This window comes from Sorex araneus, chromosome 2 (genome assembly GCF_027595985.1).
Source record: "Sorex araneus isolate mSorAra2 chromosome 2, mSorAra2.pri, whole genome shotgun sequence".
Classification (NCBI taxonomy): domain Eukaryota; kingdom Metazoa; phylum Chordata; class Mammalia; order Eulipotyphla; family Soricidae; genus Sorex; species Sorex araneus.
Genome location: NC_073303.1, coordinates 50740437 through 50752891, shown reverse-complemented (window position 1 = coordinate 50752891; position 12455 = coordinate 50740437). Strand labels below are relative to the sequence as shown.

At 62.1% G+C, this 12455-nt stretch overlaps 1 protein-coding gene and 1 long non-coding RNA gene across 4 annotated transcripts in view; one reads left to right on the top strand and one right to left on the bottom strand.

The window, feature by feature from the left end:
* COL18A1 (collagen type XVIII alpha 1 chain) overlaps positions 1-11826 on the top strand; it is a 39475-nt gene extending 27649 nt beyond the window's left edge. For both annotated transcript variants that reach the window (XM_055125661.1, XM_055125660.1), the window contains 27 exons: positions 869-1000; positions 1249-1311; positions 1948-1974; positions 2192-2227; positions 2353-2424; positions 2581-2616; positions 2711-2800; positions 3101-3136; positions 3346-3372; positions 3475-3537; positions 3641-3715; positions 3909-3935; positions 4087-4140; positions 4292-4366; positions 5101-5169; positions 5458-5500; positions 5642-5704; positions 7429-7472; positions 7637-7762; positions 8003-8156; positions 8263-8336; positions 9244-9372; positions 10183-10215; positions 10590-10829; positions 10913-11110; positions 11186-11301; positions 11612-11826. In XM_055125661.1, the coding sequence (XP_054981636.1) occupies positions 869-1000; positions 1249-1311; positions 1948-1974; positions 2192-2227; positions 2353-2424; positions 2581-2616; positions 2711-2800; positions 3101-3136; positions 3346-3372; positions 3475-3537; positions 3641-3715; positions 3909-3935; positions 4087-4140; positions 4292-4366; positions 5101-5169; positions 5458-5500; positions 5642-5704; positions 7429-7472; positions 7637-7762; positions 8003-8156; positions 8263-8336; positions 9244-9372; positions 10183-10215; positions 10590-10829; positions 10913-11110; positions 11186-11301; positions 11612-11825 (2316 nt within the window). In that variant the 3' untranslated portion in view covers position 11826. The remainder of the gene's footprint in view (positions 1-868; positions 1001-1248; positions 1312-1947; positions 1975-2191; positions 2228-2352; positions 2425-2580; positions 2617-2710; positions 2801-3100; positions 3137-3345; positions 3373-3474; positions 3538-3640; positions 3716-3908; positions 3936-4086; positions 4141-4291; positions 4367-5100; positions 5170-5457; positions 5501-5641; positions 5705-7428; positions 7473-7636; positions 7763-8002; positions 8157-8262; positions 8337-9243; positions 9373-10182; positions 10216-10589; positions 10830-10912; positions 11111-11185; positions 11302-11611) is intronic.
* Positions 8559-10949, bottom strand: LOC129401981 (uncharacterized). 2 transcript variants are annotated; one of them, XR_008628478.1, is made up of 4 exons: positions 10812-10949; positions 9715-9813; positions 9265-9381; positions 8559-8799 (listed from the first exon to the last, which is right to left on the bottom strand). It is a non-coding gene; the product is annotated as an uncharacterized LOC129401981 (long non-coding RNA). The 2 variants fall into 2 exon arrangements; XR_008628479.1 differs by having other exon boundaries at positions 9715-10398; positions 10812-10923.
* Positions 11827-12455: the final 629 nt, after the last annotated feature.

Below are 12455 nucleotides of genomic sequence, written 5' to 3'. Positions count from 1 at the left end.
CTGACCAGAAACTCCTCAGGCATGTTGGCTGAGGGGCAGCTTAGGCCTGGGGTCCATGGAGAAAGTGGTCAGAGATCAAGAGGTGCCCTAGGAGGCATCAGGGTTCAGGAGATGTGTGTGGGTGTCTACACATGTGGGCATCTGCATGTGTGTCATTCGGGTGTGTGGCTGAATGTTTGGACAACTCTATGTATCTGGGCATAAGTGTGCATCACCAGAGTGTTTGTGTGTGTGTGTATCTGCACGTGCATGTATCAGTTGGATATGTGTATCTGCAGTGTCTGCATGTGTACTTCCCTGTTTAGGCACTTGCATGTGTATGTGTATCCATATTTTGGCATGTGTGGATATATGTGCACGCAGCAGGTGGTATGTGTACATGCATTGGAAATGTTTACATGTATCAGCATATGTATGCGTGAAGCAGCAGGGTGTGTGCATGTATTGGCATGTGTTCATGTCTCAGCATATGTGTGAATGTATTGAATGTATGTATTGGCACATGTATGCGTGTACTGGCATGTGTGCATGTACTGGCACGTGTATGCTGGGACATGCATGTGTGCATGTCCCAGCATGCATGTGAATGCATTGAATATATGTATTGGCACGTGTATGTGTGTACTGGCATGTGTGCACATGTACTGGCACGTGTGTACTGGCACATGCATGTATGCATGTACCAGCATGTGTGTGCATGTACTGGCACATGTATGCATATACTGACTATTTCCGTCAGCATCAAGGTGTGTGCCTGTGCTTGTGTTCTCACTCTTGTCTCCTTGGGAGTCCGCTCTGCAGGTGCTTGTGAGAAGTGTGCTGGGCTGTGGGGCGATTTGGGGTTTAGGAAATGGTCTCACCTCTGCAGGGAAGCAAGGGGGATTCTGGCCCCATGGGAGCTCCCGGGAGAAATGGCTTGGCAGGCGCCCCGGGACCAGCTGGACCACCAGGGCCCCCCGGCCCCCCCGGCCCCCCAGGCCCAGGACTGCCTGCAGGTTTTGTGAGTACCTTCTGCTCCCTCAAGGAGGGCTGTGGCGGCCACATGGATAGTGTGTGTGAAGGGCATTTCTGAGCACAGCTGACAGTCCCTGATTGCCCCAGCGGGAGGCGGGGGGCGGGGGGTGGCCCTTCCTTTGCACATGCCACTGCTTGGGGTTCACCTGTGTGTTCAGCTGGGTCCCACCCCACCCCACGGCTGACCTTGAGGGGAGCTCCTCTGTAACAGAGTCCCCTTCATGTGCCCCTCAGGATGACATGGAAGGTTCCGGAGTGCCCTTCTGGGTACCATCACAAGGTGCAGGCAACCGACAGGTATGGAGGACCCCGGGGAGCCCAGAGCTGCGAGGGACGGGTGAGCAAAGCAGCAAAGGCGCTTCTCCTGGGCCCTGCTGCCAGATGCTCCAGGGCCTCTCGGGCTTCAGGGACTCCCAGGAGTGGCAGCTCGGGGGGTCCCTGTGGCCCCTCTGTGCCCCTGGGCGAGGCAACACACAAAGGATTCTGGGAACCCTTGGCCAGTGTCCAGGCTGATGGGGTCTTGGCAGGCGATGGGGCCAGTGTCCCTCCACTTTGGGCCTCCCTGTTGAGACTCCTGTCTGTGTGGCCAGCAGCCAGGACCCCAGGAGCACTGGGGCTGAGCCACATGGCCAGCCTTGGTGCCGAGCCACATGACCAGCCCTGGTGCCCCCAACCTCTGTGGGGTTTGAGTGCTGGGTCTCATGTCCTCCGGGGGACCGTACCTGGGGGATGGTCTCCGTGCTATGTCCCTCTGGGGGGGCTGACCTCAGGGGCTGGCCTTGTGCTCTGTCCCTCTGGGGGCAGCTTCCCTGTGGAAGGTGCTGACCCTGGTGAGGAACTCCAGCTTGCAGGCCTCAGAGGTGTCTGGGATGTCGGGGAGCCCTGCTGACGGCACTGGCTTGGCCGCAGCACTGACTGTCTTTCTGCCCACAGGGAGTGGTCGGTCCGCCTGGAGCCAAGGTCAGTGAGTGAGCCTGCCTCGGGGTGCTCCCTGGCTAGGCCCCTGGGGGGCTGTGGGAGCTTCCCAGAACCTCCAGCCAAGTGCTGTCCCCTCCTGGTCGAGGGGTGTGGGAAGGGCCAGCCCAACTCTGGCTGCAGACCCCACATGTCTGGGGCCCTGTGCCTTGGGACCCCACCTGGGACTTCTACCACTCACTGAGCCCCTTGTCTACTCTAGGGCGACCCTGGCCCAGTGGGCCCCCCCGGATCCAAGGTAGGCAATTTCCTTGGGCGCAGGGGGGTGGAGGTTCCTGAGGAGTGTTGGGGCCAAGGCCAGACCGGGCCTTCCGTGGGGCCCTGACGGCTCTTGCGCCCCCTGTGTTCCCTGTCCCTCTGCAGGGAGAGGTGGGCGCTTCAGGTGCCCGCGGGTTGCCTGGCCTTCCTGGCAGAGAGGGTGCTTCAGGCACTCGGGTGAGTGGGGGCCCCAGCGGGCACCGTGGAGGGGGTGTTCAGCCTGGGGGTCACGAGAGAGGACTGGCTACTATCCCTCACATCCGTGCTGGGGTTGTGGGGGGCGGGTGCACGTGGGGCCCGCCCAAATTGAGCTTCTTCCTTCTGAACTGGCAGGGCCTGAAAGGAGACAAAGGCAGCAGAGGGGAGAAGGTGAGAGGCGCCGGGTGGGGGGCACACATAGCCCCCACATGGGGTGGGGCAGGAGAAAGCCGGCCCTGACACTCGCTCCAACCTTCTCTTCCAGGGCGATCCGGGCAGAGACGGAGTCGGGCATCCTGGCCTTCCCGGACCCCCGGGGCCCCCAGGGCCGGTCGTCTACGTGTCTGAACAGGACGTAAGGACCCGGCAAGGCTGGGCCCCTCCTCCATCGGGGCCTCCTGGGGCACCCCTTTCCGTGGTTCTGCTCAGAGCCAGCCACTCCCCCTGAGGCGGGGTCTAGAGTAAAAGGGAGCTTGGGAGCCCTGTGGGCAGGGTGCTGTCCCTCCTGTCCAGGCTCCGTCCTGTAAGGGCCTGGCGGGGAGGCCAAGCCGCGACTCCTGGAACAAAGCCCACGGGGAGTGGAGCAGAGTGGGCGGCCTGGCCTGAGGACGGGAGTTAACCTTTTCCTCTTCCCTTACTGATTCCGTGTGGGCAGCTACAGAGAGCCGTGGCCTCTGTCCCAGGACCGGAGGTACCTGCTGCATGGGGATGGGGTCTGGGGCCCGGGGCCCGGGGGTGGGGTCTGCGCACCCTGAGGGTGGGACCTGGGCACCCTGGGGGTGGGATCTGGGACTCTGAGTAGGGTCTGGGCACCCTGTAGTGGGGTCAGGAGCCCTGGGAGTGTGGTCAGGGCTGGGGTGTGGCCTTGGGTGGGGTGGTCTGACCCTCTCTCATCCTCAGGGCAGGCCCGGCTTTGCTGGCTTCCCTGTAAGTAGCCTCATACTTGTCATGGTGGGGGAAGTGGGTCTCGCTGTCCTGGGTGTGGGTGGGACCTAAGGTCACTCACCTCACTGCTGTTTGTCCCCACAGGGCCCAGCGGGGCCAAAGGGCGACCTGGGCTCCAAAGGCCAGCAGGGCCCCCCAGGGCCCAAGGTGAGCATGGCTCCTTAAAGATCTGTGGGTGCACCTGGTGGGGCCGTGTGCTGCCCGGTGTGCCAGCCCGGTTGCCCTCCTGACTGGCAGCTGCTGCTTCTAGGGTGAGAAGGGGGAGCCGGGCGCAGTCTTCAGCCCCGATGGCAGAGCAGTGGCCCCTGCCCAGAAAGGTGCCAAGGTGAGTGTCCCCTTGTCGCCTGTGGCCCTACCTCTGAGGCCAACACTCGGTTCTCAGGTAGGAGGGGTGTGCAGAGGGCAGGTGAGCCCGGGATCTCACCACTGTGGGTGACCGCGATTGGCCTGGGGTGTTTGGGGTGATGGCAGTGCAGACCTCAGGCCCAGGGAGGGCTGACGTGTGCTTCTCTGTTCAGGGAGAGCCTGGCTTCCGTGGACCCCCGGTGAGTGACCCCGAAAGGCGAGATCACAGATCTTGTTGGTGATGCACAGCTAGACATGCCCAATTCGGGGAAGTGGGGGACTATGACACAGCAGGGGGGGCTCTGCCCAGGGGTACACAGCAGGGGTCCTCTTACCCAGAGTTCCCCACAGGGTCCCTATGGACGGCCAGGGCACAAGGGGGACATCGGCTTTCCAGGACGGCCGGTAAGGAAGGGGCTCTGGGCTGGCATCTTGGGCTTGGGTGCAGGGGTGAGGAGCTGGGAAGAGCGAGGAGAAACCCATGTCCTCATTGGGTGCTTCTGAGGCCTGGGTGGGCAGGAGTGCGGCTGCGCTTCACCTACTGTTCTTTGCGCAGGGCCGCCCCGGGATGAACGGATTGAAGGGCGAGAAAGGGGAGCCCGGAGACGCCAGCATCGGCTTCGGCGTGCAGGTGAGTGTCCCCCAGGCTGCCACGTGGCGACACCTGGTGGGGAGCTGCATGGCCACAGCCAGAGCCCGTGTGCAAGGCAGTGCTCACACATGTGACAGCACACATGCACACGGATACAGCATGCACATGCAATCCCGTGTGCCTCCACAACAAATAAATGTGTGCACACCCACGCACAGCACACACAAGGGCACATGTGCAAACACACCCACAATGTGCTCACACCCTCACATATACCCCCACACCTCATGTACATGCATGACCACATACACCCTCACATACACATAAACCCCACACATATACTCATATACCCACATGTGTACCCAAGCCCACACATACACATATACCTCCAACATACATTCATACAACCACACACAATCACACATACTCAGACCCACACATACATCCCACACATACACTTATACATCCACACCCACTCACACCTGCACACATATACACCTCATAACACATGCATACTCCTACACCACACGCAGTCACATAGATGATACATACACAGACACCCACACATGCAGTACTGACACATGTACACACATGTATGCTCATTTCCATGCACTCACACACTCATAGCCCCCCACATACACGTACTCTCACTCAAGTCCACGTGCACCCAGAGTTTGGGCCTCTCGCATGGTTCCTGACTGGGGATGCAGGCGCAAGGCCATGTGTGTGGTGCCAGTCTGGCTGAGTGGACTCTCTGGGATTCTCCCCCACAGGGCCCCCCTGGCCCCCCAGGACCTCCAGGGCTCCCCGGACTCCCTGGGAAGCCTGTGTACGACAGCAATGTAAGTGTCCCTGCACTGCCTCCCTCAGCCCGCTGGTCGGGGCGCCCTGGGGAGACTGGGGTGGGGCTGCAGACACCAGGCTCAGTTAGGAGAGGCCTGGTTGGGTAGGGGAGTATGCTGTGGGGTGCCCTTATCTGGTACCCTCTCCCTGTCACCCTTTACCTGGGGTGCTTTGCGGGTCAGTGCCCTGAAATGGCCCGTGATGGGCAGGTCTCTCCACTGGTCCTTACCCAGCCCCGAGGGGGACCCTGGGCTCTCTGTCACGTCCACCTGTGCCCCCACTTGCAGGCATTCGTGGACTCTAGTCGTCCAGGACCTCCGGGACTGCCAGGTGAGGAGTGGACACAGGCTGTGCCTGAGGGCGGGGGGCACCACCTAGCGTGCACTTGCTGGGGGCCTGGGTTCCCTCCTTGACCTGGCCTGTGCCCTGATCCCTTTCATGCCTGTGACCACTGGGGTCTCTGTCCTGCAGGTTTCCCGGGCCCTTCAGGAGCAAAGGGTGACAAAGGAGAGGTGGGCCCACCCGGAGCCCCAGGTGAGACCCCCAGCACGGGGACCCTAGGTGGGCATTCCAGCTGCTGGGCAGGACTGAGCCCTGACACCGCCCTCCAGGCTCCTTAGATGGGAGCCCCTACTGAGCTCAGCCTCGGCTCGGAGAGTTCCCAAGGGTGGTGCTGGTGGGGCTTGCGGGGGCTGCCTCAGAGGCCCCCAAAACCTCCAGGACCCAGCGTGCTGGGGGCTGGGAGCAGAGCTGGGGCCCCTGGCTCCCAGATGGGCTGACTGAGGGGAGGCGGGCTGGGGCCTCGGAGGGACCAGCCCACCCGGGCGAGAGCCCTGGCGAGCAGGAGATGGGGAAGCCAGCACCCCGAAGCACAGCTTCCCTGGGCGTCTGGGGAGCGGTGCAAGGCAAAGGCTGCTCAGGGCCGCCTGGAGGACGGCTCGGCGGGCTCAGCCCTGTGCCCACTGCACCAGGAGCGGGGCTGTGAGCAGGCTGGCACAGGCTGCGGCGGAGCTGCTCACATCAGCACAGGAGAGCAGAGCGCGGGAGGGTGGTGGCGACCAAGGCCCCGCACATGCGTGTGCGCAAGTGAGTCTGCATGTCTGCATGCATGTGCATGTGTGAGTGCATGTGTGTGCATGTGCAAGAGTGGGTCTGTGTATGTGTGAGGGAGTGGGTCTGTGTATGTGTGTATGTGTGGAAGTGGGGTCTGTGCACATGTGTGGGAGTGGGGTCTGTATGTGCATACATGTGCGGGAATGGGTCTGAATGCATGCATGTGTGGGAGTGGGTCTGAATGTGCATGCGTACGGGAGTGGGTCTATATGTGCATGCATATGTGAGAGTGGGGGCTGTGTGTGTATACATGTGCAGGACTGGGGTCCCTATGTGGATACGTGTGCAGAAGTAGAGACTATATGTGCATGTGTGCGGGAGTGGGGTCTATTATGTGCATGTGTGTGGGAGTGGGTCTATGTACACACATGTGCGGGGGTGGGGTTTGCACACTTGTGTGGGAGTGAGGTCTGTATGTGCATATGTATGTGGGAGTGGGGGCTGTGTGTGTACATATGTGCAGGAGTGGGGTCTGTGCACATGTGTGCAGGAGTAGGGTCTATATGTGCATGCATGAGTGGAAGTGGGGTCTGTGTGCATACTTGTGTGTGCGAAGGATCTATGTGCACATAAGTGCAGGGGTGGGGTCTATGTGGTATAAGTTCACGTGTACACGCAACCTGTATGTGTGTGCACATGTTCAAGTGTGTGCATGTGTGTTGGTGCAGAGTAAGCGTGTGCATATGTGAATCGGTAGGCTGTGGCAGACATCACTGGCAAGAGTGCTGTCCCAAGCTTTTGAGGCCGGAGTGCCTGTCACTCAGAGCCCCTAGGTCGGCTCACTCAATGCCGTCCACTGCGGTGTGTCTCATACTCACCCTCCCATCAGGACCCCCAAGACCCGCTGGCGTGAGGGAGGCGGATGGAGGGGCTTCTGGCAGCCAGCGTCATTAGAAGGCAGATGGCCGCAGTATGGCTGAGGGGTCACCCGGAGTTTCCTGCCCCGTGGGGCTCAGGCTGGGCCGGGCTGGCTGGGTGGGAGGGGAAGGGTGAGGCACAGCATGGCCCGGGAAGCAGTTTCACAGGTTGCCCAGGACCCCTGAAGCCTGGAAACGTCCCTGAGAGCTGGACCTGCCCACCCTGGGGTCTGTGCAGGGGAGAGGGTGGGAGACCGCTCCTGAGCGGACCCCCGGTTCTCCTCACAGGCCAGTTCCCGCTTGACTTTTTCCAGCTGGGGGCCGAGATGAAGGTGTGTGACCCCTGCTCCCAGGCGCCCTCTGCCCACCGCCGGGTTTTGTGGGGGATCGAGCCAGGGCGGGTGGGAGCTGAACCCTCTCCTACGGGGCTGGGGCTGTGGACACTCCCAGCACCCTCCCTGCCCATGGCTGCTGCCCCCCATCTCTCCACCTGCAGGGCGAGAAGGGGGACCGCGGGGACGTGGGGCAGAAGGGGGAGCGAGGCGAGCCCGGCGTGGGTGGCGGATTCTTCGGCTCCAGCGTGCCTGGCCCTCCCGGGCCCCCAGGCTACCCTGGCATCCCGGTGAGTCTGGGCCCAGCCCGTGTCAGAACCTGTCATGGGGTCCCGGGACCCCAAGGGCAGGCTGTGTCCTCTGGGGCACACACAACTCTGGAGGCGCCTGCGTGGCACACCCGTATAGCACCTCTGACAGGTGGACTCAGCACCTAGTCCTGTAATCCAGACCCCAGACCCCTTTCCCAGCCCCTCCCCTTTCCCCCAGGGCACCAGGGGACAACCCCTGACCTCCTAATTCATCTCTAGGGCCCCAAGGGAGAAAGCGTTCGGGGCCAGCCTGGCCCACCTGGACCTCAGGGCCCCCCTGGCATTGGCTATGAGGGACGCCAGGGCCCACCCGGCCCTCCTGGCCCTCCTGGGCCCCCTGGCCCACCATCGTTTCCTGGGCCCTACAGGCAAAGTAAGTGGGTGTCTGCTAGGGGGCTTGGGGGTGTCCAGAGTAAGGGTGCCCGCTGCAGGGGTCCCAGGTGGGGGCAGCTGCCCACCTACTCCCTCTCTCTCCACAGCCATCAGTGTCCCAGGGCCTCCCGGCCCCCCTGGCCCCCCCGGGCCACCTGGAAATATGGGCACATCCTCAGGGGTAAGCAAAGACTCGTCACTCTGACCTTTGGGGGCTGGTGGGGGTGGACAGCTGAACCAGCACTCAGGCCAGCTTTGCTGAGACAGCCAGCAGAGGTGGCCTCTAAAGTGGGGGTTGACTGATAACACCAGGAGTAGCACACCACATTGGATGGGATGTAACGTAGATGGCAACCAATCTCGATTAAGAAAATATTAACACACTAAGCTTAGCCTGTTAACAGCAGGTTAGTAATCTCTTATGTAAGGGTTTATTGCTCCAGGGTGAGATACAGCAATCTTCACACACTTCTAAGTGTCACTGTCACTGTCACTCCGTTGCTCATCGATTTGTTTGAGCGGGCACCAGTAACGTCTCTCATTGAGAGACTCATTGTTACTGTTTTTGGCATATCCAATACGCATGGGTAGCTTGCCAGGCTCTGCTGTGCGGGCTCCATACTCTTGGTAGCTTGCCGGGCTCTCTGAGAGGGGCGGAGGAATCGAACACAGGTCGGCCGCGTGAAAGGCGAACGCCCAACCGCTGTGCTATCACTCCAGCCCAAGGAAATCTATTTTGATAATTTTTAGCACATTATTTATAACAAGCAATACATAATAAATTATTTAGGGCCTCCTATTGGGGCAGGCTTGGGTGGGGAAATAATGGTGGTGGGAAGGTGTAATGATGGTAGAATTGGATGTTAAATGCAATAAATTATCGTGACCAGCTTTTAAAACAAGTGGGGTATTGGGGCTGCCAGAGAGAGACAATGGAGAGGTCCCAGGGGGTGAGCAGGGTCCCTCCTACATGCAGAGACCCCAAAGCCACCTGCACCCACCATCCATACCCAGCATCTCATGGGCCCCAGTGCAATCCCCACCCCGCTGCCAGCACCAGTCCAGCCCGCCCCTGGGTCTGCCCGCAGGTGCGCATCTGGCCCACGTACCAGGCAATGCTGGACACGGCACCCGAGGTGCCTGAGGGCTGGCTGCTCTACGTGGCTGATCGGGAAGAGCTGTATGTGCGTGTGCGGCGTGGCTTCAGGAAGGTCCTGGTGAGTTGTCTGCCGGCCGGGGACCACGGGGGTTGGGGTATTGAGTGCATGAGGGGTAAGGTGTGGGGTGTGGCGTAGGATGTAGGGCTGATGTGGGGTGCAGGGGTCTGTGTCCGGTGAGGTGCGGGGTGCAGGAATGTGGGGGGGGATAAGGTTGGTTTGGCTGTAGGGCTGGTGTGTGGGTGCAGGGGTGGGTGTGTGAGAGCACAGGCCCAGCCTGTGCTGCTCATCAGCATTCCTGAGAGGTTTAAAGGTATGGAGGAGCGACACTCAGTTTAAAGTAAATGGATGAAGGGTGAGAGGTGCTGGCTGGGGCCATAGAGCAGTGGGGAGAGAGCTCACCTCGTACGCGGCCGACCTGGGTTCCATCCCTGGGCATCTCATATGGTCCCCCTGAGCACCGCCAGATGTGATCCCTGAGTGCGGAGCCAGGAGTCAACCCTTACGAAGTAAACAGAAATAAAGGAAGGTTCTAGCTCAGCCCCTCCACTGGGTGGGTGGGGTCTTGCGTGGGCGGGCCCGGGGCCTAGGAGGGGCGTGGTTTGTGGGGGCAGAGCTAGGAAGGGGCGGGTTTCAGTGTGGGCGGGGCTTTTGGGAAGGGGCGTGATTTGCTAGCTGGAAAGGGGCGGGTTTTAGCGTGGGGCGGGGCTTTGGAAGGGGGCGTGGTTTGAGCAGAGCTGGGAAGGGTGGGTTTCAGTGTGGGCGGGGCTTGGGTTGTGGCACTGACGCCCAGGGTGGGAAGGCGGAGAGTGGTCGGCAGCAGAGCCTGCAGGTCCCAGGTGCCTGGGGTGACGCTAGGTTCTTTCCTAGCTGGAGGCGCGGACGCCACTGCCCCGAGGGACGGTAAGTCTCCTCTCCAGACGCCCTCCCGAGCCCGGGCAGGCTGTGGCGCCCCTTACTTACCTTCACGCCCCCTGGCCTCCTCTGGTGGCACTTGCAGTGCCATGGAGACTCCGGAAGGCCCGGGGCGTGCCTTGTCCTCGGGCCTACTCCCCGCTGAGGACTGATGCATGCATGAGGAGGGACCTGGGAAAGAGCCCACGGGGTGTGGCCGTCCTGAACAGGGCTGCCCAGTGTCCACTTGTGCTGGCCTGTGTGCTCACGGCCATGCTGCCCTCCCAGCACCTGGCATGGGGCCGGGGACCTCGGTCTCACTGCAGAAGCCAGGGTGAGCCGGGTGGAGGCGTGCTCGCGGTGCCACCTTGTGGGTTCTGCAGGACAACGAGGTGGCCGCGCTGCAGCCCCCGCTGGTGCAGCAGATGCAGGAGGGGAACCCGTACCCGCGGCGCGAGCCGGCGCCCTCCACCGTGCGGCCCTGGCGCGCCGACGACATCCTGGCCAGCCCCCCGCGCCCGCAACCCTACCCCGGCGCCCCGCACCACGGCGCGTACGTGCACCCGCGACCCGCGCGCCCCACCGAAACGCCTGCATACGCGCACCTGGACTTCCGTCCCGTGGTGAGTGGGCGTGGGCGGCATCCGGGGCGGGGGCTACGGGCCGGGCGCGCCCACACCCTGACACTGAGCCGTGCGTCCCGCAGCTGCACCTGGCGGCGCTCAACAGCCCGCAGTCGGGCGGCCTGCGCGGCATCCGCGGCGCGGACTTCCAGTGCTTCCAGCAGGCGCGCGCTGCAGGGCTGAGCGGCACCTTCCGTGCCTTCCTGTCGTCGCGGCTGCAGGACCTGCACAGCATCGTGCGGCGCGCCGACCGCCACGCGGTGCCCATCGTCAACCTCAAGGTGCGCCCGGGCCGGGGGCGCACGCCGCGGGGCGGCCCGAGCCGCAGAACGTGACTCCGTGCGCTCCTCCCGCAGGACGAGCCGCTCTTCCCCAACTGGGAGGCCCTGTTCTCCGGCTCCGAGGCCCAGCTGAAACCCGGTGCGCGCCTCTTCTCTTTCGATGGCAGGGACGTCCTGCGCCACTCCACCTGGTAGGTGCCCTGCGCGCGTGGCAAGCCGCCAGCCCGCACTTTTCTGATGTGTTGGGGATCCCCGCCGGCCAGGGTTCAAAGCCAGTGGAATCCAGCAGCCCCTGCTGCCCTGCTGCAGGACAGGGGATGCATGCCCTGGGGCCCCACAGTGCCAGCGGGTGATGGGCCCCTGCGTTGCTGAGAGCCCACCTGCTATGCGGGCCTGCCCACTATGGGGCCCAGCATGGCCCGGTCAAGGACACTCAGTGCAGCTTGGCCAGGCACCATTCCCGCCGCATGACAAGGCCATGTGACATCGTGTGTCCCATAGGCTGCATAAGAGCGTGTGGCATGGTTCGGACCCCAGCGGCCGCCGGCTGACCGAGAGCTACTGTGAGACATGGCGGACGGAGGCAGCAGGCACAGTGGGCCAGGCGTCCCCGCTGCAGACGGGCAGGCTGCTGGGACAGAAGGCTGTGAGCTGCCACAGTGCCTTGGTCATCCTCTGCATCGAGAACAGTGTCATGAGCGCCGCCTCCCAGTAGGACAGACAGCCGAGAACCCCCAGAGCCCGGTGTGGTGTGGCTGCACCCGCAGGGCAGGGACCTGGCTGGACCCACCTCCCTGGAGGTCACACTTCACGTACCTTCAAGAATAAAAGCCAAAGAGTATTTTTCAAAAAGTTTAAAACACCCTGATGCCAAGTTTCTCCCCTGCTCCCTAGGCATCCCTCCACCCCCACACAGCGGCACTGGCCAGCAGTAGGGAACAGGCCTGTACAGGCCCACCCCAGGAGAGCAGGTCCCCTTAGACACCTCGATATCCCTGGGTGGCAGCCCAACGGTGGCACCAGGACTGGGAGGTAGCCAGAACATGAGTGTGGGGCCCAAGCTGTGCTCCATGCCCAGGGAGGACACACTGTGGCACTGTCCAGGTTGGAGGAGACATTTGGAGCTGGCTGGGCAGCGGGTGACCAGTCACTTGCCCCAGCTGTAAGGGAGGAGAGCCTTGGCTGTACATAGGCTGTAGCAAAAGCCCCACAGGCTCCTCCCAGCACTCCTGTCACAGCCAGCAGACTAGGTGTGGGGCACACAAGTGTGTCTGCGCACACATATATGCAGATAGATGTGGGTGTGGGCAGATGGGGGCCACAGGTGTACATGGATGCAGGTGTG